This window comes from Marmota marmota, unplaced genomic scaffold (assembly GCF_001458135.2).
Source record: "Marmota marmota marmota unplaced genomic scaffold, marMar, whole genome shotgun sequence".
NCBI classification, from domain to species: Eukaryota; Metazoa; Chordata; class Mammalia; order Rodentia; family Sciuridae; genus Marmota; species Marmota marmota.
The window spans coordinates 18292-32892 of NW_026000076.1; the positions used below are offsets into that span (position 1 = coordinate 18292).

At 32.2% G+C, this 14601-nt stretch overlaps 1 protein-coding gene across 1 annotated transcript in view; it reads right to left on the minus strand.

Annotated features, from left to right (window-relative positions):
* Agl (amylo-alpha-1, 6-glucosidase, 4-alpha-glucanotransferase) overlaps window positions 1-14601 on the minus strand; it is a 43169-nt gene that overhangs the window by 14743 nt on the left and 13825 nt on the right. The window contains 12 exon segments of the mRNA XM_048814503.1: window positions 1330-1480; window positions 1595-1750; window positions 1856-1957; window positions 2261-2424; window positions 3029-3152; window positions 5032-5219; window positions 6080-6219; window positions 7603-7700; window positions 7789-7891; window positions 8220-8343; window positions 12014-12125; window positions 12288-12469. Of these exon segments, the coding sequence (XP_048670460.1) occupies window positions 1330-1480; window positions 1595-1750; window positions 1856-1957; window positions 2261-2424; window positions 3029-3152; window positions 5032-5219; window positions 6080-6219; window positions 7603-7700; window positions 7789-7891; window positions 8220-8343; window positions 12014-12125; window positions 12288-12469 (1644 nt within the window).

Here is a 14601-nt window from a genome sequence, read left to right on the forward strand (position 1 = left end):
CGAAATACACTTAAAATCACAATTTGTAGACTTAACAGATGGAAATGTTTTAAGAATCATTACTGATCAAAACAAAACCTGAGATAATACTGTACAGTGATGGAGTTCTGTAAAAGTAACTATGAAGGGATGGGGCTGGGAGCACAGGTCAGTAGTAGAGCATGTGCTAAGCATACAGGAGGCCCTGGGTTCAATCCCCAGCATCAAAAATAGAAAATAGGGCTGAGGTTGTGGCTCAAAGGTAGAGTGCTCACCTAGCACATGTGAGGCACTGGGTTCAATCCTCAGCACCACATAAAAATAAATAAATAAAATAAAATCATCATATCCATTGACAACTAAAAAAAAAAGTAGAAAATAAACACAAAAATCTATGAATATTAGTAAAGATTCAATGAGATTACTGAATATAAATTTAACAGTTAAGGAAAGTAAGGAATATTTAACACTAAAACTATTCAGGTTGATAATATTTAAAGATTGGAATTATACATATTTAGCAACCAGCAATGAACACCTATAGAATGTGATTATTTTTATGAGACTCTCCAAAGTCGTACTGTTGCTGCTTACACAGAATCAAGCTATGCTATAATATACTATCTGTAATAACAAGAAAATAAAATATACTTATCTAGAAAAAAGTCTAGAAATAATAACATATCTCAGGGATATAGTTTATAATTAAGTATCAAAAGAGAGACATAGAATATGATTATTATATGTTTAGAAAGAAAAATCACTGAGTATGTATAGGTTTTTCAAAGAGGTGGAACTTTAGTCCTTGAAGGGGATAAATCATATACAGATAGAAATAAGACTTCTTGGGAAACAGTGAAAACATCTATTTGGCTGAAACAGTAGAGTAATGCAGGGCTAGGATAGTAGATGAGGATGGATTGCAAGGAACCTTAAGTATCACGTTAGACTATTTTCCATTTTTGTTTATATATGTGTATGTGCACAAATGCAATACATACTTATACACACATATAAATGTATGTCACACATATAAAAAGAAATATTTATCTATGTCAGAGTATAAGACAAATACATGTTCATTATATACATATTAAGGGAAAACAGAATGTATTAAGATGTAAACAAAACATTTTAAAATTCAAAAAAAGGTTAATATTTGAGTGTATTTCTGTCCAGATTTTGTTCCATGCAATAAAAATGTAAATTATCCAAAATTTGTAATTCCTCTTTTTAACTACATTCACACTTGCATTTGTTATATAGAACATATAATGATGACGTATATGGCATTATAGTATAATTTAATATAATGATATAATTACAATAACAATTTTTAGATTACATTACCGGGGATACACATTTGAGGCACTTCCTTGCTGTAAAATGAAGTTTTGGGATTCCTGAAAGCAGTTCTAGATACAGCCACAACAGACTGATGGATACTGGGTGAATGTCTGGTTACGGCCACTATATCTTCATCAACCTGATCCACATACACCTGAGAAGTGAAAAAAGGCATTTAATTAGCACTCAAATTGTAAGTGAGTGCTCAAACTGATAAGTCTTCCCCTGTAAACTTTCAGAAAGACATTTAGGAAACTTGGTCTCTTGCCTGAATAAAGCCCTTGGCTCCAAGCTCTTGATGAAGTTTATTGATAGCACACCTGGCTGCAATAATTCCACTTTGGAAACTGACATCACCGGTATTTGATGGGGATGCTCCAGGATTCCACTTAGTATAAAACCGTTCTTCAGAAACCACTGATATCTGGAGAACGGTAAAACTTGGCCATGTATACATTTTAATTACAATGAGAGTTTTTTGATAAAAATGCTAATCATATGAATTTTAAAAAACAACACATAAACAAACCTGATGAGGTACTAGTTCATCATAGCCTCGTGTACTTCCACTAGCACAACATGCCATAGAAACAATTGTGGTACTTGGGAGAGCATCATAGGCTGATCTATGCTAGGAAACAATTAAAAAGCAAAATATACTTTCTTTCAAAGGAAAAGCACTGTATCATAATAAAATAAATAAGTAAAATTCTGTATCATAATGAAATAAAAAATAATTACACAAATACATTCTATAAGATACATTAATTTCTTCTACAACAAAAGAACATCTTTAAAACCATAAGCTATAATTGCTTTTAAATCTAAGATACTATTTTGAAGTATGTGGATATTTATGCCACAAAATATCAGATAAGTAAATATCAAAATATGTAGCAAAATAAGTAAATACAAGAAATGGAATGATGCTTACCACAATAGGACACTCGTTATCATGGGTAATATCCATAAACAGAGCATGTGCAATAGCCGGCATTAAGGGTCTCAAGCAGGGCTGAACAAAAGATCCGACAGGTTCGCCTCCATATCGGTAAACTAACCTGCCCTCTTCATGACTATTATATGCACTCATTGCCTCTGCGGAGCATTACAGAACATTTTAACAATCTCTATTACTTATGTCCAAGAAAAGGTTAAATTTCACAATTGATTTTTAAAATAAAGAACACATCAGTATAATCAAAAATAAAACTTCTTTAAGCAATTTCCTAAGTAATTAATGATAATTACTAAATGTCTACTAGTTTAAATGACCAAAGAAGTCTTTTATAACTTAGGGGGAGAGATGGCTCAGATAGAAAAAAGGAAACCTCAGGTGTTTATTGAGATGTTAGCTATACAAAAATCTATAGGAAAAAAATCTAAAAATTATATCATATACCCAGGTAGAAAATGAAGAACAGATTTGTATATTTTTAACAACAAAAAATGGTTTTGATTGTGAGCCATTAGATCATCCTGCCAACCTTGTGATTTGAAATGAGATCTTTTACCCCAAAGTAGAAATATTTACTGATAAAAATAGATTGAGTTAGATTGGAAACTCTCCATAGACTATCCAAAAGAATATTAATTGTATTGAAAATTATTAAGAATTACATTAAAAAACTACTAAATGTCTTTTAGTACACTTAAACAAAAGCTGAAGTTTTAAATGGGAAAGACACTTCAACAAGCCTACCTCTTATTAAGGAACTAATGCCCAGTCTAGTAACAAAGATATTGTCCAGTTCTTCGTTTCCCGTGAACAGTTCAGCTACTACATATAAATTGGGTTGTAATTTCCTAGCAGCATCCAACATGTACTGAAAAAAGCACAGTCACACATGTAAAAGAGAGAAAAGTGAGACAGGTAGGAAGGGAGGAGACAAGACTAGGCATGGGTTTAATACAAGAAGATACATATGGTAAGACAAAATGAAAATTCAGAAAGAATTCCAAATGAAGTTTGATGCACAAATGTGACAAAACAACAAACACAACCAACAAACATAGGAAATATGAGAATATGTAGAGTAAAGCAGTTAAAAAGAAGTTTAAATTTTGCAGAGATAGGGACACAAGGGAGAAAAGAAGAAGAAAAATGTTAGTGCTTTTAAAAAATGTAACCTGTATCACTGCAATTCTGCCAGTATTTCTCCCTGCTTCTTGTTAAATAAATTTTATATATATATACACACACACACACACACACACACACACACACACACACATATATATAATTTTTTAGTTTGTAGTTGGACACAATACCTTTATTTTATTTACTTTTATGTGGTGCTGAGGATTGAACCCAGGGCCTTGCACCTGCTAGGTGAGTGCTCTACGGCTGAGTCACAACCCCAGCCCTTGTTTGTTTGTTTTAATATCTAGTCAGACTGTTAATTTCCAGGTGGTTTCCTAAGTAATTAATGATAAATTCCTTCCTGGTGAATTATTTAGCTATTGTAAAATTTAGGTCTGACTGACCAAATTGAAGCCTGCAGATAACAAACTCTTAAGCCACTGAGTCCCATTTTCAATTCTGTAAATATTCCAATGAAATTGACATAGGTACATTAAAACAGGTAAAAAAAAATCATAATATAGATTATGATTACATATATTAATCAAATTTATATTATTATATAATTAATCATATTATATAATATGTATTCTATGTTGTATACTCTATTTAAGTTTTTATATGCATTCCATATCTGGGATTATAGGACAAAATAGATTAAACTCGTTACAATTTCTACCTCTGAGATTTATGATCTACATTGATGCTACACAGAATCAGAAAATATTAGCTTATAATAAAAAAATTAGATTGGTTCCAAAAATGTTTTAACATATCCTTACATAAAAGATAACAAAATACCTGGAATCCTAACAAGCACAATCCTAGAGGATTTTATAACTTAAAATTAAGTGAATTAAGTTAGCTTTAACATTTAGTTGTGCCATAATGTTATAAGTATATATATGTGTGTGTGTATACATATATGTATATATTTTTTTGCTATTGTTAAAGCACAATATGAAGACAAAGAGCTGCCATTTGGGGAGGTAAATAATGTTCTATCAGCCAATGTTCTTATTTCATGTTTACTTAATTAATGTTTACTAAATCCCTCAAAAATCAAATCAATTTTTCATCATAGGACTTGAGACATATATATTATAGAAAATTATTGAAATAGGTATTTTTCAGATAAGCACGTATTTTCAAAAAATTATTGCTAGGAAGCTATCAAGGATCTTACTAGCAAGATTAAAATTATAAGTATTTATTTACAAAGTTGTACTAGGTAGAAGATAATATTATAAATATTGGCATTATTCAAAAGTTGCTTTAAAAAACCCAAAAGAGGAACAGACAATAGTTATATTCACACTTTTGTTTTCATAAATAATTGATAAAAATGGAATTACTGACAAATATGATCACTCTTCCTGAATTCTTCCTGAATTAAAATTTAAAAATTAACTTGCTAAACATTTTATAACCCAGTATTCCTTAACAATTGCATTTAAAGATTGTTAGAATTATTCAAATTATACAAAAATATAATTCAATGCCAAATCAATGCTCGTGTTCAACTAGCCGAGTGAAACGGCTATCTGTATAGTCTACTTGAGGAAAGCTGGGAAGAAATCTTGAATATCTTTGCTTAATGTGGATGAATTGTTTTTCTATACCTCAGCTACATGAAGAGGTGTTGAGTGGCAGTTATCAAGACGCACTCCCTGGAAATAAGTTGCAGTTATTTCGGTATATTTTTTCATATGTGCCCAGAGATAAGGGCAGTCCTCTGGTTTATTTCCATAGCGTAATTTAACACTGTCTCCCCAACAAATCAGTTCTCTTCTTAAATAAACATCTGAACCTGTTAAAAAAGAAGTTTGTTTTCAATGGCTTAAGAAATAGAATAAAAACATTTACTTCAAGGAACTATACCATTTTAAAACTGCATTATTTCTACCATAATGATATATTGGCTAAAATCATATCTAAAATGATATAGGACAAAGTTTTCTATCTTATATATATGTGGCAAAAATTACACCTTATAGTCTCTTCTAAAAGATTGAGCTCAATTTCAAAATTCCAAGTTATTTCCTGAGGAAAAATAGTGATAGTATTATCATAGACTCTTATAACTATAGTTCTACCAAAACATTTTAAGGCTCTGTCTCCAACTTGCTACTCAATTTTGGCAAGAATTTATATTAAATTCATGGCATATAGAAGAATTTCTTTTTTTCGTTTAGAATGGTTAGAAAAGAAAGGGCAGAAATACTTAAGCCCAAGGTCATATTCTTAAATAACAGCATATAAGATTTCTGAATCAATTCTAAGGTCACAATAATAAACTACTAATTCTAAACTGTTGAAAAAAATACATATCAAAATGTTTCCTATAAAATGCTTCCTGGCAATAACATGGTTGTTGAAAACAAGATGCTAGAGTAAGTGAGGGGAACCTAAAAAAAAAAAATTAGTTTCTGGTATAACTGCCTTTCAAATACCTTAATACCTCTCTGGCCAGTGGTTGAAAATCTCTCTTATGTAGATGTAATTATAACAGCATTAGTTTCAAAGTTCTACCTCCTTTTCTTCTCTCTCAAACTGGTGAAACAGTTTAAAAACCTCTAGCCTAGTGGGGAAACAAATCAAAAAAACAGATCATATTGAACTTTCTATGAATTTTTTTCCCTATCCATTGAGAAGTCAAAAGTGATGTACCTGGTTCAGCAAAGTTTCGAAGAGGATCATCTCCCATCACCCATCCATTATGTGCCATGAAAAAACAAGCTTTATTTGGAAGGTGAATCATAGATTCTTCTGCAGATAAGGCCATTTCTTCAAATGGGAAAGTAAAATACCTATAGAGATAAAATTAAATATTAAATCCACACATTAAATATTAAATCCACACAGAGAAACTGCTTGGAGAGAATCTGAATTAGCAACATTAAAAATTAAACTTTCCTCATGAGTATAATAAATAAAATTAGTGTGACACCATTTACAGGAAAAAAACTTCAATATAGGTGAAAAATCAATAAACATTATTTACCTCCCCAAATGGCAGTAAATCTTACAGGATCTGACAAACGGAGTTAACATTGCAGCATATATAATGCTAACATTTTAAGGAATTTTTAAAACCTCTCTTAAAATCACAAGAAAACAATTGAGATATTGATGCTACTTCTCAAAGGCTTTTACTATCTTCTAGTTGCCCAATTTATGTTACATTTTATCTATAAAGTAAAGAACTATGGAGTTGGGGTATAGCTCAATGGTAGATGGCTTGAGGAGCCCCTGGGCCCAATCCCCAGCATTGTCAAAAGTTAAAAAAAAAAAAAAAAAAAAAAGAGGAGGAGGAGAAAATAAGGATCTAAATGCTTGCTCAATTTGATTAACACTATATTTATCACTAACTGCTATGGTTTGAGTGTGTCTCCCAAAAGTTCATGTGCTGGAATCTTAATTTCTTAATGTGAGAGTGTTAGAAGATGGGCATTATTTTTAGTATTTGGTCATATGAGTGGAGCCCTCATGAATGAATTAATGCCTTTCTTGTGGGAGGAACTCACACAAGGGACTGGATTAGTTATCAAGAGAGTGGGTTGTTAGAAAGTAAGTCTGCCCCTCCTGCTTTGTCTCTTTCATATGTGTTCACTTGCCCTTCCCCTTCCTATCATGAGTTGAGGCAGCTGGAGGCCCTTACCAGAAGCTGAGTAAATGCTGGTGTCACACTCTTAGACTTCTCAAGTCTCCAAAACCTTGAACAAAACTAAATCTTGCTTCTTTTTTTAATATTTATTTTTTAGTTGTAGTTGGACACACCTTACAACTATTTTATTTATTTATTTTTATGTGGTGTTAAGGATTGAATCCAGGGCCTCACACGTGCTAGACTCTACCACTGAGCCACAACCCCAGCCCCTAAACCTTGTTTCTTATGAATTACCCAACATCAAGTATTTTGTTACCACAACAGAAAACAGACTAAGACACTAAGTATGCACACCTCCAGAAACATTAATGTAAATAACAACAACTATAAATTTGTTTATATGGATGATCATTTTTCTAACTAAAGATTTGCCTAACACAATTAAGCCTAATTCCAAATCAAAACTCTCATAGTTTAAGAAATGTACTGAAGTTGTGCTTTAAAGGAAACATTTAGGTTAATTCACAGTTAAAAACAAATTTTAGTTTTTAATCGTTCACGAAAAGAAAAGAAAATGGAATACCTGGTAACTAAAGGATATCTTCTAGTGACAGGTCCTAGTTTAGGACCATGGCCAGCCAGTCGTTCATAAAACACATTTCCCAAAAGGCAATTAACTGCCTGGAAAATATTAAATTATATTGCATCATCATCAACAATAAAAAAATAGTTTAAAGACTCAAAGAAAAGCAATAAATATAGGTAAAACCTGTTCCTGATGGTAATTCATGAGTTGATGCTTCTCTGAATTCAATTCATCAATTCTATTACGGAACCAATTACAGCATTCTTCAATCGCAGCTGGCCCATCGCTAGAGCAGATAAAGCAATACAAACCTATTTAACGTTTTTTACAAAACTTACATATAAAATTTTTCTAACAAGGGTCATAGAAATCTTAATCATCAGAATCTTATTATGACTGAAAAACTTTTCCAACAGTAAAGACTGTTATATACATGCACAGGAATATGACCTGGCACATATAAAAAACATGAATACATCATGTGCTGAAGTAGAATTATGGTGCCTATTTCATTTCATATGAAGGATTTCAATAAGCTCTTTGAAAATTATACTAGCCATAATGGTTTATAAGTAGTAGTAGTATTTATTTCACAAAGAAAACAAATAACATACTCATGCGGTATAAAAGTCGCTAGTGCAATGTTCATATCCACAGTGCAGCCAAGCCGTCTGTATTCAGGATCCTGAATAATCTTCAGATGCTGCTTCGGATCAGACTTGGTTACTCTCCTATTTCCTGAAAGAAGAAAAGATGAGTGTTTAAATGCAAATATTCACAGGGAGATTATAACTGTCACTGATTTTAAATTTTTTTAAATATTTATTTTTTAGTTGTAGTTGTACACAATACCTTTATTTTATCTATTTTTATGTGGTGCTGAGGATCAAACCCAGGGCGTCGCATGTGCTAGGTGAATGCTCTACCACTGAGCCACAACCCCAGCCCCTGATTTCAAATTTTAAATATACAATTATTTCATAGAAAATAAAACAAATATTAATTTCATAACCATCTTCCTACCCCTCCATCCTCCTGCTTATCATCTCCATACCACATACCATACACATACACACAGTGGGTGGGGTTAATACACAGAGACAAAAATATCATTATAAAACAAAAAACAAACAAACATAGGGATTGTTATCAGTTCAACTCAAGCCCTACGTTTTTGCTCTCAGTCAATGTCCACTACTACTATTGCTTCTTCTTTTTTAACACTGCTGGGAATCAAATTCAAGGCTTTATGAGTGCCAGGAAATACTCAACTCCTTCAGCCCTACTTATTAAACTTTATGACATCTGGACTTTGGTAGTAGCATTTTCTTCTCAAGTGCTACCAAATAGTCTAACCTCAGGAGTTGTGTTTCCTCAAAGATTGCTTCCAATTCTAAAGTAAATCTTATTAAAAACTTGACTTTCTTTGCTTTCTCTGAAAGAAGTACTTGTGATGGAAGGCGGGAATGAACTGTGGGCACATCTGAGCCAACTCTAAACAGAGGTAGGCCCTTTGGAGAACACTTGGTGGGTGCAATTTCAAGGATCTGAGACCACTCCATTGCTTTTGCGGATGTCTGACTCAGAGAGAACTCTGTTATACTGAGGAATTTATTGGGTGAAACAGCCCCAGATTCAAACACAACTCCCGGGAGACGGAGAGAGATACCAGTGCCCCAACTAGTCTTGAGGTGCCAGCTGCCTCTAGGAGGAAGAATTACTGGGCAAGTGGTAAGTCACCAATTAGGCCAACTTCCCCACAGCCTCCTGCTTCTTGTTTTCCTTTGAAGAACCCTTCCTCACAATAAATTCCTTTGGCCTGTTTCTTTATAAATAAAGCATTTGTGGGCTTTTTCCTTTGTTATATACTAGGCTTAATTTTCCATTAATTAATTAATTTGTCCTTGTTTTATTCTAAAGAGACCTTGAAATGGCTTACAAAAACATAAGCAATAAAATAAAACAGATTCTTAAAACCCAGTTCTAAGGTTCATCTGGAAGAGTAAAACTGCTAAAAAATGCTTGAGAAAGAAAAAAACAAATCTATACCAGTAGTATCAATAAATACTTTTTAGTATTGGTAGAATTGAAGGCAGATAAATGGAAAACACAGATAAAAGCCTAAAGTATATTTAGGATATGGCTATACACTAAGAAGTATTATGGTTGTATTTCAAATCAGTGTAAAATTATGGATTATCAATTTAACAACATTTTAAAAATAAAGCTAAATACCTTTTTCATGTGATACACATAAATTGTAGCTTCATAAAATATTTTATTGGAAAATATGAATAATATTATTAGAAAAAACAGTATGTTTATGAAAAGCCTTTTCTAAACATGATGTGAAAAGCCATAAAAGAAAAGACTGACTACATTGAAAATAAACAGCACCATAAGCAATAGTTAAAAGATCAACAGCATACTAAGAGAATATATTTAACACCTATATAATAAGGAACCATCAATAATAATGAATCAATTTGAAAAGGACAAACAGTCCAATAAAAAATGGGAAGAAATACTAACAGACAATTAATGCAAGAAATGTAAGTGGCTAATTAACATGTGAAAAGATACTTCATTAACATAAAAAGAAATATCAACTAAGACAAGATATTTAACCATACATACCAAGATGATTTGCCTGATTGAAAAAAGATTTTAAAGATTATTGGTATCACATGTTGGTAAGAGTTTTTCAAAACATGTGAGTAGGTATAATTTTAAAAAAGCAATTTGATAATATTTATTGTATTTGAAATTTGCATATCCTTTGACCTACTTGTTTCACGTATAACAATTTATCCTGTAGATCTACTTATATAGCAAATAAACATACATATACAGGGTATATTTTAGATAGTACTGCTTATAAGAATATAAGTTCCACTAGGGCAAGGTTCTTGCTATGTTTGCCACTGAATTCTCATGCCAGAGTGTCCAGCACACAGTAGGTGGATCAATAAAAATGCATTGAATGAAAGAATTACAAAAAAATTGGGGGAAAAAAAAGCTAGTTAAAGTACTCTTTTTATTTTTAAACATTTGTTTGTCTGTTTGTTTGTTTGTTTATTTATCTATTTTTTATGTGGTGCTGAGAATGGAACCCAGTGCCTCACACGTGCTAGGCAAGCACTCTACCACTGAGCCACAATCCCAACCAGTTAAAGTACGTTAAAACAGTGTATTGCTACTTGGGAGTTAAGAGAAATAACTATAATAAATTCATATTGTCAGCTAATGAACAAATTAAATAGTCCATGCTTTAGTTTAATGTATGTAACATATATACAAATATAAAACGAGTATATATATAGTTTACAGAGAGAATTATGTAAAACCACATGTAAAATCTGAATTTCTTTCAAAAATAATCTGAAAGGAAACACAGAAACTATTACTTGGTAGTTCCCTCAAAGTATGTTTTGTAGGAGGGGAAGTTGCACATTGTATTTTATTATATTTTGAACTATTTGGGGCTTTTTCTCTTTATAATGAGCACACATATTACATATAAATGATACTACTTATAAATATTAAAGGAGAGAGAAATTTTTGGTGAATAAAATATGAAGCAAAATCAGGACTAAAAGTTCCTGTATTAAGGTGTTACATACTTGTAAAAGTTGATGCCTGAATCCAACTGAGTTCTTAAATGTAAAGGCAAATTCATTTCTACTTCAAAGGCAGTATATTTGGGTCCTATTCTAGTTTTGGTCTCTGGACAAGGAAGAAAATTTCCTATTTTAAAAGAACCCCTCCGAGTCCCCAAACATCCTCCCTGCTGGGCTGTCCCATACTACTTGCAGATACTTTCTTCATAATCCTTTCTAATTTGTCTCCTAAAAACCTCAAGTTCTCTTTGAGTATGTTTTTTCCTCTTATTTTGTTAAGGGGACACTGATTAACTAGATTAGTTACATCTTTAACTGAATATTTACTTTTTTACCTTTTATTATTAGCTAATATCTAACTTCAGTCTCACTAGTTGTAAGGAGGGTGTTTGTGGTGAGCACCATCGGTTGGAAGTCCCTCTTGCATAGTTAAGATTCTTACCTTAGACAGCAGAAGATTCACATTTCTCGATTTCAAAGCCTTGTTCAAGCCTTTCTCAGCTGAAGAAACCTGCTCTACCTAATTCCCATTCATGCTTTTAACAAATATATGCTGAGTTTGACTATATTCTGAGCATTCTGCCAACAATAAAATAAAAATTGGTTTTATTATTAGAGCATGCCCTTTAGATGTTTCAGCTTCCAGAATCAGTTTTCAAATACCAAAAATATTGTATCAAAACAACAGATTTAATGAATATTAACTAAGGAAAAAAAAGGAGTTATCCTTTTAAAAGTAATATTAAATTTCTTAAAATTGATAGGAACAATCTACTGCATCTATTTACCTTGTGTTAGAAGTCTTCTAAATTGTTCAACTGCTTTGTGAACATCTACTTGGAAAAATTCCCAGAGTTGGATCTTTGGAAAAATATCCTCCCAAATTATTTTTCGAATACACTGAAAAATTTTAACAGTTAAAACATATTTTTAAATATTTCACCAAATATTGTTTAACATATTAAAACACTGATTATAAATAATTTTCAGCTATATATTTAATTTGTACTTAAGAAATTTTGTTATTTTGATTTAGTGTGGTATTACTGTATAAATACTTACATTCATGTGTTGATCATTTTCAATCAAAGCAGGTATTCCTTTTTCTTTGTATTTTCCTTCTGCAACATCACAGGAAAAATGCCAGAGTGCTCTGTCTAAGACCCAGGCAGGTTTTAAGTGTGGAGAATTCACAAGATTATATGCAGATTCTGGATGTTCCTGGATCCATTTACTGTTAGCAGCTTAAAAAAAATAAAAACAAATAAATTTGAACAAAAGAAAACTCATATCTTATAATTAAATTGAAAATGGTATCTATGTTAGGTTTAAAGATGAAATATCAACATCTACCACCCACTTCCTTCTATATTTAGATATCGATATTTTATACTGATTCTGTTTTATGAAAAAAAAAAAAAAAAACTTTGGTTTTGGTATCTTCTCATACACTTGTTTTTTAACTTAAATATTGCTTAGGAAAATACGAAGGAAAAAAAATTAGTTCTTTCACAAGTAACATCTTTGCACAGCTAATCCAAAAGGGTAAAATATGTTGTTTTTATGAGATTGAGAAATTGCTAATTTAATTTTTTAAATAGACAAAAGTTAGACCCAATTTGTTTTATGTTTACAATGGACTAATGCCCCCTGAATTCATACTGAGGAATACAAGTGGTTAGAAAAATGGAAAGTAATACCTACTGCACACCCAGAATTGTTCTACATAGTTAAATAAACTTTGTTATTCTTCATTTCCTCTCACACAATACAGAACATACTGTTATGTTCCTCTCATAGAGGAGGAACTAAGGCTCAAGGGTTGAGTAATTTGGCGAGAGGAATTAATGTAAGTCTCTCTTCAGAATCTGCAATTGTGACCACTTTGCTGTGCTGATGAGATGACCATGTTTGTGTCTTATTTACTCAGTGAGCTCTCTTACAGAATTTTAGAATCAGTATCATTTTTAGTTTCTGTCTTTTATTTAGTAAGCAATTTAGTTATTATTTATTTATATCCACAATAAATAAACACTTAGGTGAAGTCAGGATATATAAGGAGCAGAGATCATATAATAAAAGTGAAATTAAAGCCCAGCTTGGTGTGCACATCTGTAATCTTAGCTATGTGCGAGGCTGAGCCAGGAGGATCAAGAGGTTATAAGCCAGCATGGGCAACTTAGTGAGACCCTGTCTCAAAATAAAATAAAAAGGGCTGGGGATATAGCTCAGTGGCAGAATAACTTACTTAGAATGCACATGGCCCAAGTACTGCCAAAAAAAAAAAAAAAGTTAAACTGATAGTTCTCCAAATTGGTACCAAGATACTGCCCCGCAGATTTATCATCACATTCACTGAAATTCAAGTTAAAAAGACAAAATGTAGTCATATTTGTATCCCATTAGGATTTTCACTTACTGGTGATGTAACCTAGTGGTAGAGTCTCATGAGCAAGGCCCTGGGTTTGATTCTGAGGACTGTGCACATGTGCGTGGGCGCACACACACACACACACACACACACACAGAGATATGTATGTTAAGGACAAATGCCAAGGATATCTGATTGTTTTTCTTTTGATATGTTGCCCTAACTGGTCTTGAATTAGTAGGCCCAAATAATCTTTCTGCCTCAGATTCCTAAGAGGCTGGCCATCTTCATGTCTGACTCTACCCAATTGTTTTTAAGGGTAAAATCTTAAAACTCTATTTCTTTTCTCAATATTTTGATACAAAATCAAGTGGTAAGTGAAAGAATTCTAAACATTAGGTAGTGTAAGTATTTTTCTAATTTTACATGAAAGAGAAATCCACTCTATAGACTTCTGGAGTGCAGTAGCATAGAACTCAGCAAGTACTATCCCCAGCAAAAGAATTGGTGAGAATTATAAAATACAATCGTCTAAAGTCTCTGAAAATTATCCTGTGAACATTTAGCATATGGAGAGCATTTATCTAATGTAAGAACAGCAGTCTCGCAATATGATCAATAGTAACACATATACTAAACCATGCACTTAGAAGGCATAGCTTCCCTTTACCATCTTCTCTGGGTGGGATATGACACAGGAATTGGAGCAGCCATGTTTGATTAAAAGCTGTAAGCAAAGCAATGGAGACAGCAGAGCTACAAGAGAAACAACTTCCTTTCCCTGCACCATTGAGCTAGTACTCTAGTCCTGAAATGCCTACCTAATCTTTTGTAAAATCTACATACAATCTCAATGTTAAGTCACTTTTTCAGTCTCTCTGTTACAGCTACCTAAGCCATATTCTAACTTTAACCATTTGTAACTAATACAATGCCATCACATGATTTGATGAATTTGACATAAATAATATTATAGATGCCTAAGTAATTACCAATACTGTCAAT